General features: G+C 41.7%; 2 protein-coding genes across 2 annotated transcripts in view; both read right to left on the reverse strand.

The window, feature by feature from the left end:
- Positions 1 to 25,908, reverse strand: part of LOC134568392 (dimethylaniline monooxygenase [N-oxide-forming] 2-like) — a 489,265-nt gene that overhangs the window by 183,297 nt on the left and 280,060 nt on the right. The window lies entirely within an intron of this gene.
- CFAP92 (cilia and flagella associated protein 92 (putative)) overlaps positions 1 to 25,908 on the reverse strand; it is a 219,034-nt gene that overhangs the window by 10,679 nt on the left and 182,447 nt on the right. The window contains exons 14-15 of the mRNA XM_063426966.1: positions 10,858 to 11,070; positions 9,234 to 9,387 (exon numbers count right to left, since the gene is read on the reverse strand). Of these exons, the coding sequence (XP_063283036.1) occupies positions 9,234 to 9,387; positions 10,858 to 11,070 (367 nt within the window). The remainder of the gene's footprint in view (positions 1 to 9,233; positions 9,388 to 10,857; positions 11,071 to 25,908) is intronic.

Genomic DNA, 25,908 nt, shown 5'->3' on the forward strand with positions numbered 1-25,908 from the left:
ACAGACCTAGAACCCTGTTTAACCCTCATTAATGCTCTAGCGGCATTCTTAGACCTTTTCATAGTATCAAAAGTTCTGCGAAAAGCTGTTAGAAAACTGTGAAAGTTATGCACCATAGGTCCATTAGCCTCCCAAATAGGGTTTGCCCATTCAAGTGCTTTGTCGGTAAGTTGGTGCATAAAGAATCCAACTTTAGACCTCTCTGTGGGAAATGAACGTGGATACATTTCAAAATGAAACTCTATTTGGTTAATGAACCCTCTGCATGTCTTAGAATCCCCTCCGTACCTAGGAGGAGGCGTTAAATGTGCTGTAGCGTTAGGCATAGTCGATACTTCAGGAAGCAGGGGTGCAGGAGGGTTAGGTGCGGTTGCTGGAATGGTTCTAGTTAAGAGCGTCTGGAGAGCCTGAGCTATTTGATCCATACGGTGATCCTGCTCTACAAATCTAGCCTCATGGGTCGCCATCTGTTGAGCTAAATCTGCGGGGTCCATGGCCCTATCGTAATGTAACGAGTATATACCCCTACACGCAGGATCCAGCCTAACAGAAGACAGTACAGAGGAGAGATGCGTCTACCGGACCTTAGAGTGGCCGGACTCGACGTAATAGGATAAGACAGAGTCAGGAACGATCCGAGGTCAAGGGCACAAAGAGACAGCGTAAACGAAAACTAGCCGGGGACTGGTACACAGGAATCAGCAAGCCGGCAAACAGTACAGAATAGGATAAAGCGAAAACGAAGTCAGAATACAAAGCCAAGGTCAAATACGGAGAAACACAACTGAACACAACAAGCACTAAAGGGAACTGTAGCAGAAACCACGATAGGGCAAGGAACTAAGGGAAAAGGGTAAGTATAAGTAGCCTTCAAACTAATGTGATTGGCTCCTGTCACTTCCACTCCCCCAACAGGTAAGTGTATGGGGTGATTGGCATGACAGGAGCCAATGGGAGCCTTTTTGCAATTTAGGCTCCCACTGTCTCTTTAAGAGCGCGCCCGAGATTCGCGGCGCGCTCTTAGCTGCAGGCGGGACACGTGACCGCTTCTCGCGGTCACTGCCCGCCTTCCTGTCTGAACAGTCGGACGAGCCGCGCGCGGCTCGTGCAGCCGCAGGACCGCGCGCGGCTTGAAGAGAGGACCGCGTCCGGCCCCCGGATAAGGTAAGTACCGCTACAGTTTCATTACGTTGTTACACAGGTCTTTTGACAGTTCTATTCTGCTCCCCATGGCTCAGTATCTAGCCTGCTCAGTGTATCCATGTTAGAGCTAACAAACTCATTAACTATTTATACTAATTGCAATTTAAAAAAAAAACATGTGTGAGGAATTAACCTTTAATTGCCATTTTAACCTGTGTATGTGTCACCTTGTGTGTCTGTGTGTGTAAACTTTTGATCAGGGCCATTTGGGTGATTTCTGTTTTAAAAAGGAGCCAAACAACTATGTGATAATACATGGCTTTATATAATCACTATCCTTTAATAAAATCAATTTTTTTTTTGCATTATCAGTCATATTTTCAAAATCAATGCCAACATTTTTGCCAGGGAAAGCAAACTTTTGAGCACGACTGTAGACTATGAATTGACTTATATTTTAGTAAGATATGATTTGTGTTTGTGTTTGTGTAAACTCTTGTCCTTTACTCACACATTTAGATTGTCATTTCTAGTTGGGTATTTGGATTATGGTTTAAAAGCTATTAAGGGGCACTAAAGGGACAATATAGGCAACCAGACCACTTAATTTTATTGGATGTCCCTGTCCACCTTAGCCCTGCAGTGTAAAATATTGCGGTTTTTGAGAAACTGCAATGTTTACAATGATTACATTGCAGTACTAAGGCATTTCCTGGAGTTTCACAGAGTTTGACTCTGTGAAGTGATGCATTGAGATAATGTTTTCCTATAAGGAAGGACTAATGCATGCTTGCCGCTCACCATGCATACTCATAAGGTCCCCCTGGTCCTGGTGCACCTCGGTGGAGGAGGCAGGCCACGACCCAGCACAGAGAGACATTGGTGCTGGAATCCAGCAAATGAATAAAGAGTTATTTAACTCTTCATGTGCCACGAGCAGGGGCAGAGGGCACTATAGTTAGGAATAAAACGTTGTATTCCTAACACTATAGTTTTCCTTTAATTTACTTGTTGTTACATGATGTGTTATTACCTTGCTAATATTCATACTAAGCACTTTATGATTTTTTTTTTCAATTTACCTGATGTAAATTTTGCTTTTCAATTTGTGATAGTTGTTTTTTTAATTGTAAAATTTATTTGTATATTTTATTTTTACATGCTGTCATTTTCTTCAGCAGGTATGCTTCTCATGGCAATACATATGACAAAACTGCTACTAATTACCTAATTATTTTGTTCTTCACTATATATTAAATACTGCTCACATAAGGAATATGGGGGAATAAAGAGAAACAGAAGTGTCTAGTAGAGGTGTCGGTTTGCTACCAGTCAGAAGCACCATCCAAATAAGACGGCAGTGCAGGAGGAAATTGCACTTATGTTCAATAACCGCTCGTAAGCTAACTGACTCAAGATCTGCCCGGAACCCCAACGTGACTGGCTTGTTCTCAGTCTTGAGTTCTTTTAGGTTAACTATCAATATATTTAAAATGGTGCTGATTGCTTGACATAATGTTATCATTGATGTGCTCATGTACACTTTGCTATGTCTATTGATAACTTTGTGTACACCAAGCACCACCCAAAAAAAAGAATGTCAAACAAAAATATACAAAAGACACATGAGGGAAATGGGGAGGTTGATGAGAAATGTGAGGTGCATGGGGGGATTAAAGACATACATGAGGGACATGGGGTCCTAGAGAGACACATATTTACATAGTTACATAGCTGAAAAGAGACTTGCGTCCATCAAGTTCAGCCTTCCTCACGTTTGTTTTTTGCTGTTGATCCAAAAGAAGGCAAAAAAAAAACAGCTTGAAGCACAATTTTGCAACAAGCTAGGAAAAAAAATCCTTCTTGACCCCATAATGGCAGTCAGATTTATCCTTGGATCAAGCAGTTATTACCCTACATTGAAAGATTATATCCTTGAATATTCTGTTTTTGCAAGTATGCATCCAGTAGCTGTTTGAACATCTGTATGGACTCTGATAAAACCACCTCTTCAGGCAGATAATTCCACATCCGGATTGTTCTCACAGTAAAAAAACCTTTCCTTTGCCTTAGACGAAATCTTCTTTCTACCAGTCTAAACGCATGGCCTCGTGTCCTATGTAAAGTCCGGTTTGTGAATAGATTGCCACACAATGGTTTGTATTGGCCCCGAATATATTTGTATAATGTTATCATATCCCCTCTCAGGCGATGTTTTTCTAAATTAAATAGGCTTAAATTTGTTAACCTTTCTTCACAGCTGATATGTTCCATTCCTTTTATTAATTTTGTAGCCCGCCTCTGCACTTTTTCTAGTGCCATAATATCCTTCTTTAGAACAGGTGCCCAAAATTGCACAGCATATTCAATATATGGTCTTACCAGTGATTTATAAAGAGGCAAAATGATATTCTCGTCCCGATAATGCCCTTTTTCATGCATGATAATACCTTACTGGCCTTGGCCACTGCTGATTGACATTGCACATTATTGCATTGTTTTTTTTCTATAACAATTCCCAAGTCCTTTTCGTGTGTTGTTATCCCTAATTCACTTCCATTAAGGGTATACGTTGCTTTTGTATTCTTTACGCCGACATGGAGGTACATGAGAGACATAAGGGAATGCATAAACACATGAGCATCATAGGGAGTTTGAATAGACACATACGGAACATGGAGGGACAAGTTAGGGAGATAGACACAAGTAGGTAAGAGATTGAGAAAGGAAAGGGGAAAAACAAAATGGGAAAAGATTGTGAGAAACACAAATGAAGGGCAGATGGAGACAGACATTGGCAGGGGTAAGGGAAAAACAAAAGCAGAGAAGAGAGAGAAAGAAGGGAGAATAAGTGTTGGAAATATGCAGGAAGAAGTTAAGGGAAAGACATACATTAGTAGAGGTGGCAATCAGGAATTAATAAATGGAATCACACATAACTGCAACACACAGATACCTGCATTAAAACAAATGGACATGCAAAAAAGGAGCAAAGAAAATGATGAACTGCTGTTAGGCCACACAAGAAAGACTGCACCACTTTCCAGCAACCAAATCCTGCTACATCCTGTGCAAATTTGTTGTTTCTCTTTAGCTTCTATAACTCTCAATCGAGAGTTATGGGAGTTAAAGGTATCCCGATGCATCATATAAACCTGTGCCACCCGGGCCAACATTTAAGGCAGCACTATCACGCTAAACTGACCTTTCTACTATCTCTGCTCTTTCTTGCTCATAATTTGTTCTTCTTTTCTTTCTATCTGAAGAAAAAGGACTACTTTGTCTTATGTATTTTTCCTACCCTTAAACTCCTTTGACCCAAGGAGGAGCTTAAGTCCGCTTAATTTTCTGTGGTCAAAGACATTTTCCCACAATACTCACCTCTCCTGCTGTGTTTTTTTAACGTTGCTTAATTCAATGTTTGAACCTTGTGGCGGGACTGCTGCCGGTCTGTGAATTGCCTGTCAGATATTATGTGTGCTTCCCCATCTTTTCGTATCTTCTGCCCGTTCCCCGTCCGGGAGTGCTTCCATGATTCATTTGCCTCCCGAACAGGTACCACCCCGATACCCCATTTAGAATGTTGGCTTAGAACCTTAGTGTCAAACCACAAGGGAAACAATTAATGAGCCCTCCTTGACCACCATTCGTGCAGACGAACGTTCTGTCAGGATCATCATTGTGCTTTGCACAATATTGTGTATTTGGGTCTGGCTGGGATCGAACCTGAGTTTCCTGCATCCCCGTCAGGATCTTTACATTGGGCTCCACACTTCTTTGACTGTTTCTACATGTTCTTGGTATCCTGTAGTCTGAGCCTGTTTGCCTGGATTTGCACACCTGTTCCTGGTTCCATGATTATTGGCTGAGTCTTCCTATTTAAACCCCGCAAGTCTGGTTCTCGTTGTCAGATCGTGTTTCCTGTTCCGTTTGGTTTCACTGCTGTTCATCTGACTCCTGGTTTTGATCCCCTGCTCGTCTACTGTTTTGCCTGATTGCCGCCAGCCCTGACTTCTGATTCTGTTACCGACTACTCTTCTGGATTTCCCTTGTCTGTACTGCGTTCCAGGAAGCACTGGTTATTTCAGCCCCAGTGCACTGTGTCACAGCCTTGGGGATTTCTGTCCTGAGTCCCCTCGGTCTGTGCCGAATTGCAACGGGTGCCTTAACTCTGCCTGCCGGACTCCCACTCCAGGTAAGATCCCTGACACGTTCACACCAATTAATCAGAACGTTCGCACTTTCAACATTAGTGTGAAACCGCAAGCGAAGTAATTAATGAATGCCCCTCTGGGTGGCCGCCATTTTGTACAGACGAATGCCATCCAGGGGGAGCATTTGCGTCCCGTAACGAGATGCTTCCCTTGCAGGGTTTCACACAGAGTCCTCGCGAGCGGAGTCTGGTCGAGAAAGGCAACAATACGAGGTTCCCTGAGATTGGTGTGGGCACTTCTGGGGCACTGGCGAGTTTGTCTGGCTTTGGGGTGCCCGCTAGGACCAAGAGACCAGCTCTTTTCCCGTGGGCGGGCTCTCTGTGCCTGGGAGACAAAGGGATGGTCTCTTTTTCCCGCGCTTGGACTCCCAGGTACAGAGGCTCTTGGGATGAAGACCCCCCTGTCCCCGCATGGGGGAAACCCTGTGTTTGGGAGCAGGCTTTTGGAGACAAAGGGACAAAGCCCTTCCCGCGTTAGGTTCCCGGGGAGGGGGAGGATCCTGGGAGGGGGCATTGTATGCGGTTGTTACACCCCTTCCATGGGGTTATACTTAAAAGCATTGCCGTCCATAGCAATGCCAGCAGGCGGAGTGCCTGTAATGACAGGTACTCCCCCTGCTGCTTGAAAAAAAATATTAAAACAGTTTAAAACAGTGTAAAATCTAATTATATATACTTAGATCATATATATATATATATATATATATATATATATATATATACACAAATACACTGTCTAAGTGTATTTTAATATTGATATATATATATATATATATATATATATATATATATATATATATATATATAGTAATATCAAAATACACGTAGAATGATATTGATTAAATCATTATCATTATATATATGTCCAAAAGCAGATAAATGTCAGCGCTGTGCAATAGCCCCAAATAAGTGTTTGTGGGGAAGCTGGGTATTGAAATACATGTGTATGATTTCCACCTGAGTACGGGCGGAACGCTGCGTACGGGCAGAACGCGTGGATGAGTTAGAAGTCTTTCCAGGCTTTGGCTTTGGCTTTGTCATCCCTCCATTTGAATTTGCAGCATTTCGGCTGGATCCTTGGACATTTTCTGAATTTAGGCTGGACCAACGGAGTGGTAATACTTTCAGCACACTGCTTATCTGCTACATATTATGGACTCTGTTTGGATTCCTTGATGTAAAGTAGGATTTAAACACCATCTTTTTTACTGTGTATGAGTTTTTTAAAGGATTTGGAGTTTCATTTTTACATGATATTAATAAACTGTGTTGCACTTTCTTTGCTTGGTTTGTATCTTTGAAGATACGTTACTGTGATCACTGCTGTTGGATACAAAGTTTACACAGAATTCCCCTAATTTCCTAAACCACCGCTGTGGAGGTGGAAATCATACACATTTATCTCAATACACAGCTTCCCCACAAACACTTATTTGGGGCTATTGCACAGCGCTGACATTTATCTACTTTTGGACATTCTATCACATAGGTTTGCGGAATAACCTTTTATGTCTGGCAGCTACAAATTTTTATCTTTGGACTTTTAATATTTGGTGTCATACAGACGAATTAATTTTATATTGCGCTTTTTTTATCATTTTATATATATATATATATGTATATATGTATATATATATGTATGTATATATAATAAAAAATTATTATGTTAATACTTAAAGAAAAAATAATAATAATAAAAAATAAATAAAAAATATATGTGTAATTTCGTTCTAACTGTATTTTAAAATTAATATATATATATATATATATATATATATATATATATATATATTGATATCAAAATACACGTAGAACGAAATTATATATATACATAAGTATATACGTATATATCACTATATATACCTATATATAAATAAAAATAATAAAAAAATTATATACATATATATACACACATATATATACACACACGTGTATATATATATATGTACACACAAAATGTAAATATGGGCTAGCACTCATGGTCTTGAAGTAAAATGGTACTTTATTGAATAATCTTAAAATCGACGTTTCAGCCTAAATCTGGGGATTTCCTCAGGGTCAACGAACAGTAACACTAATATTTGTGTTCAGCGAAGTCTCCTGAGTATAACAGTACCCCTCATGTACAGGTTTTATGGTGTTTTTTTTAAAAGTTACAGAGTCAAACATAAGGCTTATGTTTCAGTTTTTTCACATTGAAAATTGGTTATGTTGCCTTTGAGACCGTATGGTAGCCCAGGAATGAAAATTACCCCAATGATACCATTTGCAATAGTAGACAACCCAAGGTATTACAAATGGGGTATGTCCAGTCTTTTTTAGTAGCCACTTAGTCACAAACACTAGCCAAAATTGCCTTTCAAATTAGTTTTTTGCATTTTTCACACACAAACAAATATTAATACTAATGTTGGCCAGTGTTTGTGACCAAGTGGCTACTAAAAAAGAGTGGACACACCCCATTTGCAATACCTTGGGTTGTCTACTTTTGCAAATGGTATGCCATCATGGGGGTAATTCTCATTCCTGGGCTACCAAAAAGTATTGGTAAAAGTAAAAGTAAGTAAAAACATTCACAGTTAAAATGTCATGTAGAACTAAAAATTTTTTTTTCAATTCTTATTTTCTCCCATTTTTTTAACTATTTTATTCATGTTAAAATATGTTTCATACCTAAATATTTGATGTTAAATGAAAGTCCTGTTTACCCTGTATAAAATGATATATAATACGTGTGGGTGCACATAATATGAAAGAAGTGAATTACTCCTGAACAGACATATAGTGCAAATTCAAGTTATTGTTTACGCTTTGTTTTGATCACGTGTACATTTGGCTCAGTCCTTAAGGGGTTAAACTAAACAAGGGACTCTAGTGGCAAGTGGGGGCCCTAAGTGACCAGGTGAGGAGGCCTACTGACTCTTCCCGGCCTCCACCCACGAGCTAGGGGGTAGGAGCCCTAAGTGAGAAAGGCACAGGATGGTGCCAAAACGTTGTCTTTTCCAAATAAATGACTGACTGTTGGGTGTGCCCAGACGTATGTTTTTGCTGCAGTAAGATATGTTTCTTTGTGATCTCAATGCCTGATCACACATTATGTGATCAGGTACAGCCCAGAACAGATGTGCAGTATACATTTTATACACTCATTTTTTATATCTGCTTCCAATGCTTCTCTATGAGAAGTCTCACATCTGCTTTTAGAGTGTTTAAAGCGTGTAAAAGCACCCTCTCAGCTGTCTGACAACTGGAAGGGTGCAATCAAGGATGTTTATAAAAGCTATGATATCTATTCAAATCATTGCTTATAATTCTAAATTAAGAAAGAAGAGGCATTCTGTTTCGAGAGATCATTCTGAATGCAGAACTTAAGAGAAAGGATTTTAGGAACTCAGGAAAAACAAAACATGTATAGCTTTTATTTTAATTGCCTTAAGATAAATATAATGCATCAAATGCCAATAAACTGCATTAGTGCATTAAAGCATTTGCATTGCATAGCCCAGACTTTCCCTTTAAGGGGATAATGCTCCATTATTATACAATGGCAGTGTAAACTGTTTAGTGTCTTGAAATTTTATCTGGAGCATTCTATGATGCATGAAATTAGATAATTTTACTTACATACTGCAATGATGTGACTAGATTTAATGGTATTTTACCTGGCCAATCCAGGTAGCAATAAGCTATTGTTAAACCAGGGCTCAAAATGTCCAATCTCCACTAGTCATTAGCGAGTGAAAATGTAGACCTGGCTGGGACAAATTCACCCCTGGTGTAACATGTACTCTCCATCCTAGCTTATAAGGCCTGGCCACTGGCATAGGACTTGAAATTATAAACCCCAATTAGCCTGTATGATGCTTCAGTAGTTTACCTGCCAGATGAACAGCTCCTGGTACAAACAGCGGAAAACGATCATAGTATTTTAGGTAAAGGTCAAAGTCACTTCGCCTCTGTTCCCAACTCCATCGATCCCGGGTAAGAGTAGGTTTTAATATGTTTGCATGCAGAATATTCTCTTTCCAAGCCTTCAGACAACAACAACAAAAAAAAGTCACTTAGAAAATCCTTTGGCCTCCTTTTACCACTTTGTTACTTTACTTTTTTTTTATTTATTATTTATTATTATTTATTTATTTTTTTGATTGTTGAATGGGTAAGGCAGTGGCTGAGTGACAGGCAACAGAGGGTTGTAGTCAATGGAGTATATTCAAAGCTTGGGCTTGTCACCAGTGGGGTACCTCAGGGATCTGTACTTGGACCCATTCTCTTTAATATTTTTATTAGTTATATTGCAGAAGGTCTTGATGGTAAGGTGTGTCTTTTTGCGGATGATACTAAGATATGTAACAGGGTTGATGTTCCAGGAGGGATAAGCCAAATGGAAAATGATTTAGGTAAACTAGAAAAATGGTCAGAGTTGTGGCAACTGACATTTAATGTGGATAAGTGCAAGATAATGCATCTTGGACGTAAAAACCCAAGGGCAGAGTACAGAATATTTGATAGAGTCCTAACCTCAACATCTGAGGAAAGGGATTTAGGGGTGATTATTTCTGATGACTTAAAGGTAGGCAGACAATGTAATAGACCAGCAGGAAATGCTAGCAGAATGTTTGGTGGTATAGGGAGAGGAATTAGCAGTAGAAAGAGGGAAGTGCTCATGTCATTGTTCAGAACACTGGTGAGACCTCACTTGGAGTACTGTACACAGTACTGGAGACCCTATCTTCAGAAGGATATTGATACCTTAGAGAGAGAGTTCAAAGAAGGGCTACTAAACTGGTTCATGGATTGCAGGATAAAACTTACCAGGAAAGGTTAAAGGATCTTAACATGTATAGCTTGGAGGAAAGACGAGACAGGGGGGATATGATAGAAACATTTAAATACATAAAGGGAATCAACACAGTAAAGGAGGAGACTATATTTAAACGAAGAAAAACTACCACAACAAGAGGACATAGTCTTAAATTAGAGGGACAAAGGTTTAAAAATAATATCAGGAAGTATTACTTTACTGAGAGGGTAGTGGATGCATGGAATAGCCTTCCAGCTGAAGTGGTAGAGGTTAACACAGTAAAGGAGTTTAAGCATGCGTGGGATAGGCATAAGGCTATCCTAACTATAAGTTAAGGCCAGGGACTAATGAAAGTATTTAGAAAACTGGGCAGACTAGATGGGCCGAATTGTTCTTATCTGCCGTCACATTGTATGTTTCTATGTTTCTATGTTTATCCATGCAGTCAGAATTTAACATGACTGGAATACATGGAGGTATGAGATGAATGAATCTAATAAGATGGAATAAGACAGTACATATGGGATGGAGTGGATAGATAGATGGATATTGTACAATATTGACTGGTTTAGGCTGCCCATAACCTGGAAATCAGGTTGAAGCTTTTAACACCATTTCACCCAATGAGAGCTCTGGAGGTACCCATACCTGTGGAACTGAGCTATAATGCATTAGTTACCACTTAAAAATAACATACCTTAGCTAAATCATCAATACGAGCATCATCGAGTTGTTTCGGATGTGCATTGCTTTTGATGCTGCTTTTGAATCCAGGATATATAAAACCCGTGCATGTCTTCCATTTGCTTTTTGATACGGTTGCAATCTCCTTCCTTTCTTTATCAAGATCTAAAGGGCTCACAGTCGCTGAATGATACTCTCTTGAGTATGTAAATCTCTGCTTTGGCTCCTATAATGCACATGAATGATATAACGTGAATATCAGTTGTTAGGGACTTTAATTACAGTACAAGTTAATTATACTTATTATTATGCCTTTAAAGAAACAGTGAACACTCACTACACAATTTTGCTACTATCAATAGAAATGCAATGCACGCAACCATAAAAAAGGCGCCATTTCCTGCCACTTAGATCGCTCAATGGTGCATGAGTTATGGTATATGGCACTGTTTATCGCACTGGGCTTGTGCCTGGTACCAACTTGTTTAACCCTATTGAGCAATTAATGGAGGATGCTGGAAGAGGCGTGCCACCATCACAAGCAAGAATTGTGACTATGTGCTTTGGGGCTAAGGACCTTGACCCCAGGGGTTACAGGATACCTTATTCAGGAGGGTCGAGTACAAGCCACGTTATCCTGGTTCATGTTTTATGCTTGATGTCCTGTTGCGGGACTCCCAGCACACTTCACTAGGCGATGTTGAATGCTTGGAGAAGAGTGGCACTTGCATGCATGAAAGGCGAGGAGATGCCGCCCCTGCGGGAAATTGGACTTGGGGGAGGCTGGAGACCTTGTATAGAGTTGATGTGTGTAATGTCAAGGCACTATGAAAGCTCTCCCTTATTGTAACATGTAGGCATACAAGAGGGATATGTAACAGCTATGCTAGTGCATGGGTAATGTATTCAGTTACTTTTTGTCTCAGATGGCCTCAGCTAGATGCCAGGATGGGATAAGGACATGCACCTAGCAAGCTATTGTAAGATGTAAGAGGTTTAGAAAGCACAGAGGGAGGAGGGGCTGAGTCAACAGCATCACATCCTGTTTTTGCTTACAGCAAAATGGTCAAGCAGACCCATTGTGTTGCAAGAGCAGAAAGGGAACAAGCTAGAGGTATTTGGAGGTCTGAAAGGGAACCAGACCAGAAAGGGAACCAGCTAGAGGTATATGGAGGTCTAGCTACGTCATCCCAAAGAGGGCAGAGGTTAGTGTATTCTGTGTACCCAGCTGGAGTTTGTATTAGTCTCTTTCCCATCCTACATTCCCACACTGTAATTACTGTACCTGCATACTCCTCCCTATATTATGCAAACAAGTGTGTCATGCCTGTAAATGTAGAAAAGGTGAGTGCTCATATAAAAAAAGTCCCAGTTAGTTGGAGTTCGCTTTTACATCATGAAGAAGATTGGTTTTAACTATGTAAGGTCCACTATATGGTGATCGCTCCAAAGACAAAACACTAGAGGTTTTTAGTTAGAATATCTTGTAATACCCAGAGAATCTCTGAAGTGTACCTGTCACGATTCGGGGAACCCAACATGCTAACACACACACACACAGAAAAGGTGCAGTACCGGACCTTAGAGTGGCCGGGCTAAGCACACACAGAATAGTCAGGAGACAAGCCGAGGAAGGGGAACCAGAAGACAGAATAACGAGAAACAAGCCGAGGTCAAAGGGTAGGAGAAAGTCACAAAGTCAGATTAACAAGCCAGAGAGTACGTAACCAGAAAACACAAGCTCAGAATCAATACTAGCAAGCAAAGACCACAACAGGGCACTGAGAGACAGAAAAGGTAAGTATTTAAATCCTTATCTTAATTCTGATTGGATAACTTCCAATTACAGAGCAAGGGCTTCAAAAGGGAGGTGTGAAAGGTGTTAGGTATACGCATGGAAGGAGGCAAGGCCAGGGAGTAGGACACAGGATTTACCCTACGCAATACCTTATAGGGACCAAGGAACTTTGGCGCGAACTTCATCGAGGGAACCCTAAGGCGGAGATTCCTAGAGGACAACCAAACCCTATCACCCGGAGCATAAGAAGGAGCCGCACACCTACGACGATCAGCAAATCTCTTTTGAGCAGCAGCCGCACGACAAAGAGCAGCATGGACCTGATCCCACATCTTCCGTAAGGAGGCGAGGTGCTCATCCAAAGCGGGCATTCCCTTGTCGGAGAACACACCGGGAAGGACAGAGGGTTGGAACCCATAAGCCACCATAAAAGGACTTACGCTAGTAGAAGAGTGAGACACAGTGTTCCTGGCAAATCCAGCCCAGGGAAAGAGATGGGACCAGTTGTCCTGGTGTGCATTTGTGAAACAGCGTAAATACAACTCCACAGACTGATTTGCCCGTTCGGCAGCTCCATTAGATTACGGATGATAGGAGTAAGTAAACGATAAGGAGACCCCCATCTCAGCACAAAAGCCCCTCCAAAACCGAGAGACAAACTGAGGGCCCCTGTCAGATACGATATCTTGTGGTATACCATGCAAGCGGAACACTCCTTTGGCAAACACCCAAGCCAACTGAACCGCAGAAGGTAGCTTCTTAAGCGGAATGAAGTGCGCCATTTTGGAGAACCTATCGGTTACAGTCAAAATTACTGTCTGTCCATCAGATGACGGAAGATCCACAATAAAGTCCATGGATAAGTGTGTCCATGGTTTCTTGGGTACAGATAGGGGCATAAGGAGTCCCAGGGGTTTAACATTAGGGGACTTACACTGTGTGCAGACACGGCAAGCCTGCACATAATCTGCCACATCTTTTTAAAGTGAGGGCCACCAAAACTGTTGGAGGAGACCGTTGTAAGTCTTGGTAACCCCTGGATGACCAGCAGTTTTGGCTGTGTGAAATAAAGCTAATAACTTCTTTCTGTCTTTCACTTTTACGTATAGCTTACCAACAGGAGTCTCAGAGGGTGCTTGGGATTCGTATGTCTTGATACCATCAAGAAAAAGAGACGAAATAACCAAACGGGTAGCAGCTATTATATTAGATGTAGGTACAATGGGCTCAGGAGTAGAGGCAATTGAATCTACAGGTTCGTACTGGCGGGAGATAGCTTCAGCCTTGACATTGCGATGTCCAGGCCTGTAAGTGATGATGTACTGAAAGCGTGAGAGAAATAAAGACCATCTAGCCTGACGAGAGGATAACCTTTTAGCGTCTGCGATATAGGATAGATTTTTAAGTTTAACTAACCAGGGAAAACCCAGAATGATGGAAGCAGTAGCGGAGTCAATTATTTGGAAGGTTAACCTTTCCTTGTGTAAAGCACCCACAGACATAACTATATCTTGTGTTTCATGGGTCACCAGAGGTTTCTCAAGTGGTCTACCATCTATGGCCTCAACGGCCAAGGGTGTGGCCTTTCGGATCAAAGTCAGGGCTGCGGTTTTGGCAAAGTTCTCATCCATAAGGTTGTCTGCCACACCTGAATCGATCAAGGCTTTAGTTGTTAGAGTGGTTTTATTGACCAAAAGAGAAACCGTAATAAACGGTCTGGAGATGGACACATGAGGGGACAAAGTCATAACACCCAAGGCCGACCCCTCTCTAGGCCTTAGGTGCTGTAGTTTCCCTGTAGTTTAGGGCAGGTATTACAGTGGTGCCCCCTCTTTCCACAATAAAGACATAACCCCTCCCTTCTACGATACGTTCTTTCAGCCTCATTAAACCACCGTAGCACCCAATTGCATGGGTTCGGGGGATGGTTGCCTAGGAGCGGGTAATGCTAGTAATGCAGTGCTGGGTAGAGCAGGTAACACACGTGTATCCATCCGTCTTTGACTACGCCTCTCTCTAATACGGTTATCAATAAGAATTACATAGTCTATAACATCATCCAGAAGAACAGGCAGTTCCCTGGATGCTATTTCATCCAGTATGTAAGCGGCCAAACCCTCCTGAAAGGCTGTTACGAGGGCGTCGTTATTCCAAACCACTTCAGCTGCTAGAGTGCGGAATTCGATAGTATAATCCGCTACAGATCTGTTACCCTGTCGAACCCTAAGCAGAGCTTTGCCAGCAGAGGCAACCCTACCGGGTTGATCAAACGTGCGTTTAAATGCTGTCAAAAAATCTGCAAAGGACATAGGAGACATACTCTCCCACATGGGGTTTGCCCATGCTAAAGCTCTGCCGGACAGGTGGTTTATCAAAAAGACAATTTTGGATCTGTCAGTGGGATAGGAACGTGGATTCATCACCAAATGGATATCAATTTGGTTGAGGAAACCACGACACAATGCTGGGTCACCGCTGTAGCGCTGTGGCGGCGTCATATGAACTACGTGAGCAGGAACAGGTACCGGAGTGGGAATGGGTTCGGACACAGCAGCAGCACCCTCCTGAACGGCAGGTTGCAAGTGTGCAGTACGAGCCAGTATGGGTTGTAAAGCCTGGGCAAACTGGTCCATACGGTGGTCTAAACCATCCATTCTAGCCTCCTGATTAACAAGTAGCTGTGGAATGTCAGCAGGTTCCATTTTGGCCCTGATGTAATGTCACGATTCGGGGAACCCAACACGCTAACACACACACACACACAGAAAAGGTGCAGTACCGGACCTTAGAGTGGCCGGGCTAAAAACACACAGAATAGTCAGGAGACAAGCCGAGTAAGGGGAACCAGAAGACAGAATAACGAGAAACAAGCCGAGGTCAAAGGGTAGGAGAAAGTCACAAAGTCAGATTAACAAGCCAGAGAGTACGTAACCAGAAAACACAAGCTCAGAATCAATAATAGCAAGCAAAGACCACAACAGGGCACTGAGAGACAGAAAAGGTAAGTATTTATATCCTTATCTTAATTCTGATTGGATAACTTCCAATCAGAATTAACAATCACACGTGGGGGATATCCATACCCCCCCATTGTGATTGTTGCGTGGTGGCTTTAACGCCGGGTCACGTGAGTGACCCCGGCGTTCTGATATCAGTGCCGGCTCCCAGCGTGCAGCGTTAGACATGCTGCCGCTGGGAGGAGGAGAGGAGGACGCGAGCGGCGTGTCAAGGGGAGAGGACACCGCTCGCTGACCGGTAAGAGGAGAGGGGACCGCGGGCGGCGACGGACCGAGGGTGAGTGCTGCGAGAGGATTGCAGCCTCCCCTCACAGCTGCCCGCGGAGCCCTGACAGTATCCTGCTTTGCCAGGGATTAGCGACTCAAGTACCAGAGTCCTAGCGCTCAGGGTAGAAGTTTGCCAGGTGAGCTAGTGTAACTTTGTGCATGCAATACAAGGCCTAAACTGTTACGCCTTCAGTAACAGTTGCCAGGACTGTATCGCTTCTAAATGAATAATCAGCGAGGAGAGACACTGCATTCACAAGAGGAAAAAGTACAGGCTAATGCAAAGAACTCCACTGATGATACTAGGCCTGAACTGGTTCACCTTGTGCAAAAGACGCCACATACATGGGTGTCCGCAGGAATCTTTCCGGGGGGAGGGCATCATTGTAATGAGATCCATGTTCACCTGGACTGGGGATACAAAGCAGTCCTCGAACAAAATGTATGCCAGCCCCATAAGTCATTTTGCCATGTAGTGTGTGTGTGGTGTGTATACATATGTAGAAGGCCATAGGTCTGAATTTGTGGGAAGAGTTTTCCCTAAATAAATGCAAGTCTCCTACGCCGTTTCCGCTATTTGATCTGGTTACCATAGCAACCAGCACTTCCACTCTGGTCCTTCATGCCAATTTCATGTGAGCATCAGTCTGGCAGCCTTCATTGTTCCCAGCCTCCGGCTCTACTTCAGAAACTTGCAGTCTCCCGGTCACGAGACTCGGCACACATACATATGTACACGTAGTGAATAACCGTTCAGTTTTCCCACGTTTGGGCTTAAAACGCAGGGATTGGCTCCCTTCTCTTAAGTTCACTTTGTTACATTCACACGTTTAAACATGTCATTCAGTTGATTTTGTTTAAATATCATTACTTGTTACATTTGTACATTTAATCTTCATTTGCTTGAATCCGTTTAAATATTATTACTTGTTTCATTCGTATGTCTAATCATGTCATTCAGTAGATTTTGTTCAAATATTTACTGGCTACATTCATACATTTAAACTTACGTTTGGTTGGTTTAGTTTAAAATATTGATGTTTCAATGCATTATCGTGTTTATTTGGCATATAACTACTAGATTGGTTTTCCATTCCAAGTGCATTCCATTCGTATTTTTTCCGCACACTTGTACTTCTCATTTAGTATTTCGTGGGTTTATCTGTTTGAAAATTTCTCACACTTTTGGATGCATTTGTACACTCTTTACTCATTACAAGCACAGTTACTGTTTGTTAAATCTGTCCATTTATTAGTAGATTTTAATTCAGTCTTCTTAGGTTTGCATGTTCATCATGCACAGGCTCAATATTTCGGGTTCTAGGGCTACATTCACCTTGGTCTTATAGTTCGGTTATTTCACATATCTTTTGTGAGTTCTTTTACTGTTAATTATTAGATTACTAACTGTACATTCTAGATCAGGCATAGGTAACCTTTGGCACTCCAGATGTTTTGGACTACACCTCCCATGATGCTTTGCCAGCATTATGGATGTAAGAGCATTATGGGGGATGTAGTCCACAACATCTGGAGTACCGAAGGTTGCCTATCCCTGTTCTATCCACGCTCCTACCTTATTCTTTCATTTAATAGTTGCAGTAATACCTAAGTTGTAAGCAATTTCACGCTTAAATATAGCTACTAAATATAATAAAATTTCCTAGTTCCTACAATTCCCCATATTTTTTCTATTAGCATTTTAACCTTCTCAATCACAGTTAAGTACAAGTTTTTTCTGCACGTACAGATTATTTTAGCCGATAAACATATATATATATATATATATATATATATATATATATAATGTGTTTTACTTTGTACTCCTACTTTGTCACGGTTCTAGGTACATCAAATCGAACCAGTAACAAAGGATTGTTGATATTGCTGCTGCGAATACTTGTGTCCCAGGTATTTAACATTACACTTATTATGTTAACCTCAATTTCACAAGGCCTCACTAAGCCTTTTTTTTTTCTTTCTGATCATAACCTATATCAATAGGAGCTTGTCTATAGTAATTGTCAACCCATATAAGGTCCTCAATATGCACATGTTATACGTTACCCATTTACAGACAATAACACAGTTTCTTCTATACGATTTAAAGACATTTAGCAGGGTGTTGACTTTCTATTGCACTTTCTGTCTTCTCCACCTAGAAGTATTCACCAATAGGCGTAATAGGATTCAGAAGCCAAACTCCTCGCGCACAGGTACAGATAATTTTACTCACCCTTGTTCTCTCCCCCCCCTTTTAGTTAACATCACTCTAAATACCCACAGTATCAAATTTACTTGTAGGATACACTCAGACTCAGTCCTGTATTAAACCACGGTCTCTTCTTATTAATTAAGGGTATGTTCTAGTTGAATTCTTTTAAGCACTAATTATTTCCCCTCCCTTTTTATTTAAAAAAAAACACCCCAAAACAAGTCTTAATCTAATTGTTGGTTTTCTCATTCTTAGGTATATTGCTTAGCTTTCCTCCAATGTTCACTTCTCTTAGGTACATACCTGTACGCTTATGATCAATTGAGGAAGAGACAAGCCCCGACTAGGGAAAGAGAATTGGCTTTTAGGGTTAGGTGCTGGCCCTAGCGTAAATTAGTTCATGGTCCTGCAAGGCCAAACCCCCACCTTACCACTGAGGTTTAGCCCAACGGTCCAACTCCTAGTGAGCTGCCTTGCACACCTTTCTACAGGGATTAAAGTCAGGGCCTCACAAGTCACGGCCACAAGTATTTTGCTCTCTTTTTGGCACGAGAGGCCAACAACGTTTCATGGCCACAAGTCCCCACAGCCCAAATAATAGAGCCTCTCACCGCTACTTGGCAACTAGCAGGGCCTCACCTGTCACGTATTAGTTAACGGCACTAGTTAGCAAGCCAGTTCTACAGGAAGGTTATTGCTAGCATTTAGAAGTATACTCATTAATATTTTCTTTACAGGATTGTTACAAACTGCTATTTGTAACTGGCCCTTTAAATAATAAATTGCCCTGCTTCCTTGGATTGTGGAGAAGCCTATTTGCCAGCCTCCTCCCGCATGACTATGGCCCTGGGAGAATGGTCCCTTTAAAAACAGTATGGACTTTTACTGGGTGTGTATGGCCCATTAAGAACCGTCTGGGGACATATAGTGAGTTTGCTGAACAATGCCCCTTTAAGACGGTGTCCCCAAACCTGTAAAATAACTTATCCCTGGCTTTCTCTCACTTGGTTCAGTAAATGGGGCTTACTGAACCAAGTACCACACAGGCGGACCACCCAGAAGTGGAAGTGTGCAGGCAATTTACCTCCCAGGCTGGAAGCCTGCTGTAGGTAAATTGCCGACCGCTGGGTGGCCGCAGTTCGTGCAAACGAACACGTGGCGGCAGCCATCTTTGTTCTTCGAACGAGGTCAGTGGTATGTGTAGCCAAATTCATGGAACTAAAATCGGCTACACATTTCCACGAACACCGCTGACCTTTACCTTCTCCCATACTGAATTTTCAGCTACAAAGACTAAGTCCCGTTCGAAGATTCGAATGCACGTTCAAATGGGACTTTTTCGTTTTTCGGCGTTTTTCTGCATGAAATTGACCGACCGCACAGCCCAAATCTATGGAACTGTTTTGGGCAGGAAAATGTGCTTGCGGTCGGTCATAAAGGACTTCTGTCTAACTTTTGATCTACTGGATGGATTTTTGAGAGTGTTTATGTTTAAAGTGTGCTGATTAATAATATGTAATTTTTATGAAGATTGGATGTTTTTAAAGTTACAGTGTATGTGTAAAAACTATATTTTTACTGTCTGTGATAATTATGTTAAACCCTTGTGTAACATAATTATATCACAGGCAGAGGGGAGGAGTTTGTGTGTAATTGCTGGGAGTGTTTTCTGTAATGTACGTGTGTGATTGGTTGTTTTGTAACGCCCTGTGGGTGGTCCTATCTAAGGGGATCCTGCCTAAAAGAAGGTTCTTTTTGTGCCAATAAAAAAGAATGACTTGACCCTCTAACTTGCAGCCTTGACTCATGTTTGTAGGGGACAGCTATAATCACTACAGGGATTGCTATGCTCTTCATACTCCCTTAGCTACTGAGTTCTTGTAAGAGCTCTTGTTCCTGATCCTGCTTTGCTCTGCAGAAGGAAGAGAGATCACCCACTGGACCCTGGAGCCTGGTCGTAGGTCCAGGGTGGATAGCAGACAGTAAGATACCAGCCCAGCAGCGGCGGTTCATGGAGTCTGCAGTACTTATGGTGTCTACGCAGTAGTTATGGTGTCTACGGTGCTGATGGTCCTTTGGTGAGCGCTAGGAGCATCCTTTTCTATGGTCCAACTTCCAGCCAGCCTGGAGGCAGCCGTAACAAGGATGTCACAAGAATCAATTTCAGGAGACAACAAGTCTCTCCAAAATACGCCTACCAGGCCCTGCAACCCCGTCAGAGCAGGTTACCCTGCATAATCCCTTGTTCCTGCTACCCCCGGGTCCCTGAGATCATGGACTATACCAAAATTAGCAGCAGAGCTATGTCATACCTTTCCCTGCTACGGCTAGGAAGGCAGAACTCTACAAATTGCTAATTGCTCATTCAGAATAGGAGCAGCCTCTTCCAGTATGGACATATTATTAAAAGATTGGATAGATGGAAGTAATCTGTTTACAACACTTACATTACACAACCTGAGAAATAATTTACATGTTTACATGTGTTTTTTCATCATTAATGTTTGCCCTCTTTTATTACAGACCTACCCGTACGTTGTTCTGCACAACACCTGCAGTTTTGTGTCACCTGCAAACACTGACACATGGCTTCCAAAGCACTTTTCAAGATAATGTATAAATAGAAGTGGTCCCAAAACAGAGCCCTGAGGGACACCACTAACCATTTTTGTCCAGCCTGAAAATTTACCATTAATGACAACTCGTTGTACTCTATCCTTAAGCCAATGTTCTACCCAAGAACAAGAATATTCATCTAGACCAATTTCTTAGTTTTCTTAGTTTGAAGACTAACCTATTGTGAGGAACCGTATCAAATGCCTTGGCAAAATCCAAGTAGACCACATCCACTGCAACACCCTGAACTATACTTCTATTTACTTCTTCGTAGAATGCAATTAGGTTAGTTTGACATGACCTATGTTTCCACGTTGATTATTGCTAATAACAAAGTTCTTCCCAATGAATTCCTGAATATTATACCTTAATAGCTCTTGAAATATTTTCCCAGTCACAGAAGTTAAGCTCACAGGTCTATAATTTCCAGGAAAGGATTTTGAACCCTTTTTAAATATAGGAACAACATCTGCCTTCCTCCAATCCTCCGGTACAATACCGGAAACAAAAGACTCTTGAAAAATTAAATACTGAGGTTCACTTATTATCCCACTTAGCTTCTTAAGTATTTGTGCGTGAATACCGTCAGGCCTCTGAGCTTTATTTACATTAATTTTCTTTAACAGCTGAAGCACCGTGTCTCGAGTTATCCAATCACAAGTTATCTGCAAGTTTTTTGCAGCAATCATTTGCATATCTCTTGCCATAGGATCCTCATTAATATATACTGAAGAAAAATTGTTATTTAAAATGTCTGCCTTTTCCTAGTCTTAATTAGCTAACAGAACCCATCTCTGTTTCCAGTGTACCTACACTTTCATTTTTGTTTGTTTTTTTTAGAACTAATGCGCTTGAAAAAAATGGTGGGGTTGGTTTTGCATTCTTTGGCTATCAATTTCTCATTTTCTAGTTGAGCCACTTTATTTGCCTTCTTGCAAGCATTATTGGCTTCCTTATATCTTATATAGGATACCTCTGATATGTCGGATTTAAATGCTTTAAATGCCCTTTTCTTATTTTTAACCTCTTGTTTTACTTCTCTACTAAGCCACATTGGTTTCAATTTGTTTCTTTTATATGTATTACCCAATGGTACATACTGAGAAATGTACCTTTCTAATATTTGTTTAAATAGTTTCCATTTATCCTCAGTGTTTTTTGCACTAAGGCGTTTATGCCAGTCAATATGTTGTAGAACTGCCCTAATCTTATTTAAATTGGCTATTTAAAAATTATACGTTTTAGTATACCCCACATGCTTTTGCTTTTTTGAGTTTATTTTTAAAATTACCATATTGTGATAGCTATTTCCCAAATGCTCCCCTACTTGAATGTTGGTCAAAAGATCAACATTATTTGTTAAAACGAGATCCAGACAGGCATCCTTTCTAGTTGGTACTTGTACCAGTTGTGACATTTAACACATTCAAAAACCTGATTACCCTTGCTGAAGTACTAGTCACACTATCCCAATTTATGTCCAGGTAATTAAAATCTCCAATAATTAATGTGTTACCTGATTTGCAGTTTTCCCAATTTGCAGCTGTTCTTCCTCATTAATATTTACATTAGGTAATTTCCCTTAGTTTGCCCCAAGCAGATATCTACCCATAAAGCTTCCACATTTTCCTCGTCACACACCACATGCCTAAGATTTTACTTTAACTCATGGTTGACATACAAACATACCCCACCACCCTTCATGGTTTACCTATCTTTCCTAAAAAACGTGTACCCATTTAAATTAACTGCCCAGTCATGTGTCTCATCCCACCATGATTCTGTTATGCCTATTATATTTTATTCTTTAGTGTATGCTATTGCCTCTATTTCCCCCATTTTGTTATATAGGTTCTTTGCATTAGTAAGCATACATTTAATATTATCATGAGTAATTTTTACTTTTTGTGAATTTTCATACCTCCTCTATTCTGAGCTTTCCCCTCCCTCCATTTGACCCTCCCCCCTACTACTAGTTTAAAATCTCCTCCAACCTTCTAGCCATCCTATCCCCCAGCACAGCAGACCCTCTTCCGTTTAGGTGCAAATACTATTAAGTTCCGACCACAAATAATATATATATATATATATATATATATCTATATCTATATCTATATCTCTATCTATCTATATCTCTATCTATCTATCTATCTATCTATATATCTATCTCGCTTGGATAGTAGATAGCACTTCCAGGTATTTTACTTGAAGTAAAATATAACTTTTATTGGGTTCACATAAAAGCAAACCTCAAGATTTCAGCTCGATATCCTCGAGCTTTCATCAGGACATAGACTTACATGGAAGGCCCCCACCATATATACCCTGCACCAACATAATCACTTAGTAAGTTTGGTAATCCTGTACCACAATCCCTCCTCCCTTGTCAGCTGGTCGAATGACAATGGTGTTATCCATAGCTAATGATTTGATGATTTCTCTGTCTCTCTTGGTGCAATTTGATTGGTGAAGTTGTGAAGTTTTAAAGTAATTGGAGGTTTCCTTATGTACAGATCTTAAAAGTGTCTTAATAGCTGACTGATTAGGTAGGGGATCAAACATGCTTTTTTTTTTCTAAACCGCATCACTCAAGGAACGTGGTTTATCCTTGAAAAAAATCCCTCAGTCTTAGGGACCCTCCGAATTTGTATAATTAACTTCTCACTCAAGTGCATTAGGCCAGGCTGTGGGTACAAAGGAGAGTTCCTTACTCAATAGTTTGATTTGATCCAGTAACAAAGTTCTCAATGATAAACTAAAGACCGGTATAATTTCCTCTGATGAGGACGCTTGCGGCTTCCGGTCGACGACTCGAGGTGATCGGACGCACTACTCTGGAGCTCCGTGACAAAATCTGAGAAATCTCGCCTAAATATCGCCAAAATCGCCACCGCTCACCGCTCCTTGCACGCAAGTACCCCACAAGCCAAATGGGACGCAAGCATAAGAAGAAGGCGGCAGATGTAACAACCCCGGGGCTCACAATTGGGGAAATGTGGAGGAGAGCATGTGGCCCGAGTGAAGCCAATATGGGGCTGCACGGACTTCTCGGACGATTATTCCGAGGAAGCAGAGGAGGAATACCTCCCACCTCCAGACCCGAAACCAAAGAAAACCTCCAGCAATACGAGAAAAGACCCTGATGCCGACCTAGTGACCACGGGGGTGCTTAAGGCCCTCCTGGCAGACCTGCAAAGCAATATCCTCACGGATGTCACGGCCTTAAGGGGTGAACTGCGAGGTCTGACAGGCCGCATCACTGTGCTAGAGGCCTCCTCTCAGGAACACAAGAACACCATCGCTACTCTGCAAAGTGAACTGCGGGAACTGCACCGCAAAAATGCGCTGCTGGAACGGCGCCTGGATGCCCAGGAGGTCGCGAAGAGGCGATTCAATATCAAGGTCAGGGGGCTGGCAGAGGAGCTACCGGAGACAGAAGTTCCGCGCACGGTCAAACGCCTTCTGACCAGCATACTGCCTCCAGGTACTACTACACCTATCGAGCCCGCAACTATTTTCAGGATCCCAAAATCTGCCAAAGCCCCTACCACAGCCACAAGGGACACTATCCCCACCTTTCATAATGGAGCGGACAGAGCGTCGGTCCTTACCGCCCTCCGGGGAAAGACCCCCTTGCAATTTGAGAGTACAAAGCTGACCTTCTACGGAGACCTGTCAGGGGGCACCTTGGCGTGGCGTAGGTCACTCCGACCCCTCACCACCACGCTTCAGCAACACAATATTCTGTATCGCTGGCGGACCACCAACTCACTCCATGTGCAGCACGGGGAGATAACCCACAAGATCCATGACCCGCAAGACGCAGCAGAACTACTACAGACCTTGGGCCTCACATAGGACTCACTCCTACTAATATGCATGAAAGGGGTTAGGGGGGTACTAATATGCATGGAAGGGGTAGGGGGTTAATATGCGTGGAAGGGGTAGGTGGGGTTCTTTTGTGCATGGAAGGGGTAGGGGTGGTTCTAATATTCATGGGAAGGGTAGGGGTGGTTCAAATCAGGAGGATCCCGGTGCTGTATCCGGGTAAGTAAAACCCCTTCCCTGTAGTGACCCTTTAATGTTATTATTTAATCATATATATATAGCGACTGCAAATTCCGTAGCGCTGTACAATGGGATAAACATATACATTGTTTAAATTTAATTGAAACTTTTTTTTAAAGTTCTCCATAGGTGGTACCTAGTACCAACAAGGCTGGCTAAAATATCCACATCTAATTCCTCCCTATGTTGGAGATGCCTAACACATGAGGGAGACATGTTACATATCTGGTGGAGCTGCCCAAAAATCTCCATTCTATGGGAATCAATATATCGTTTTTTAGAGTTTTTCAATGTTAAAATTAAAAAATGCCCACATGTAGGTCTACTCCACTTCAACTGGGATAGACTCCCCAAAGATCAATTAATACTGATCATCCATTCTTTTATTGTGGCGAAGATATTAATAGCATCACCGGCGCAAATGGCGGCAATCTTGGTCCGGGCGTCCTCGGAGTAGTGTGTACACTTCTGAATGGGGTAAGTGATTCTGTTGGTGCATAGTATATATGGTGGGGGGGCTTTCATGTAAATCTATGTCCTGATGAAAGCTTGAGGATATCGAGCTGAAATGTTGTTTGCTTTTATGTGAACACAGTAAAAGTTATATTTTACTTCAAGTAAAAGACCTGGGAGTGCAATCTACTATCCAAACCATATTAATATGCTGGACAAGGACATTGGAGCGTATGCAGTGCAGGAACACATTGGTTTGTATATATGCACCGCTTAAAAAAATAAAGGGAACACAAAAATAACACATCCTAGATCTGAATGAATGAAATATTCTTCTGAAATACTTTGTTCTTTACATAGTTGAATGTGCTGACCACAAAATCACACAAAAATAAAAAAAATGGAAATCACATTGTTCAACCCAAGGAGGTCTGGATTTGGAGTCACACTCAAAATTAAAGTAGAAAAACACACTACAGGCAGATCCAACTTTGATGTAATGTCCTTAAAACAAGTCAAAATGAGGCTCCGTAGTGTGTGTGGCCTCCACGTGTCTGTATGACCTTCCTACAATGCCTGTGCATGCTCCTGATGAGGTGGAGGATGGTCTCCTGAGGGATCTCCTCCCAG

Source organism: Pelobates fuscus, chromosome 7, assembly GCF_036172605.1.
Source record: "Pelobates fuscus isolate aPelFus1 chromosome 7, aPelFus1.pri, whole genome shotgun sequence".
Taxonomy (NCBI): Eukaryota; Metazoa; Chordata; class Amphibia; order Anura; family Pelobatidae; genus Pelobates; species Pelobates fuscus.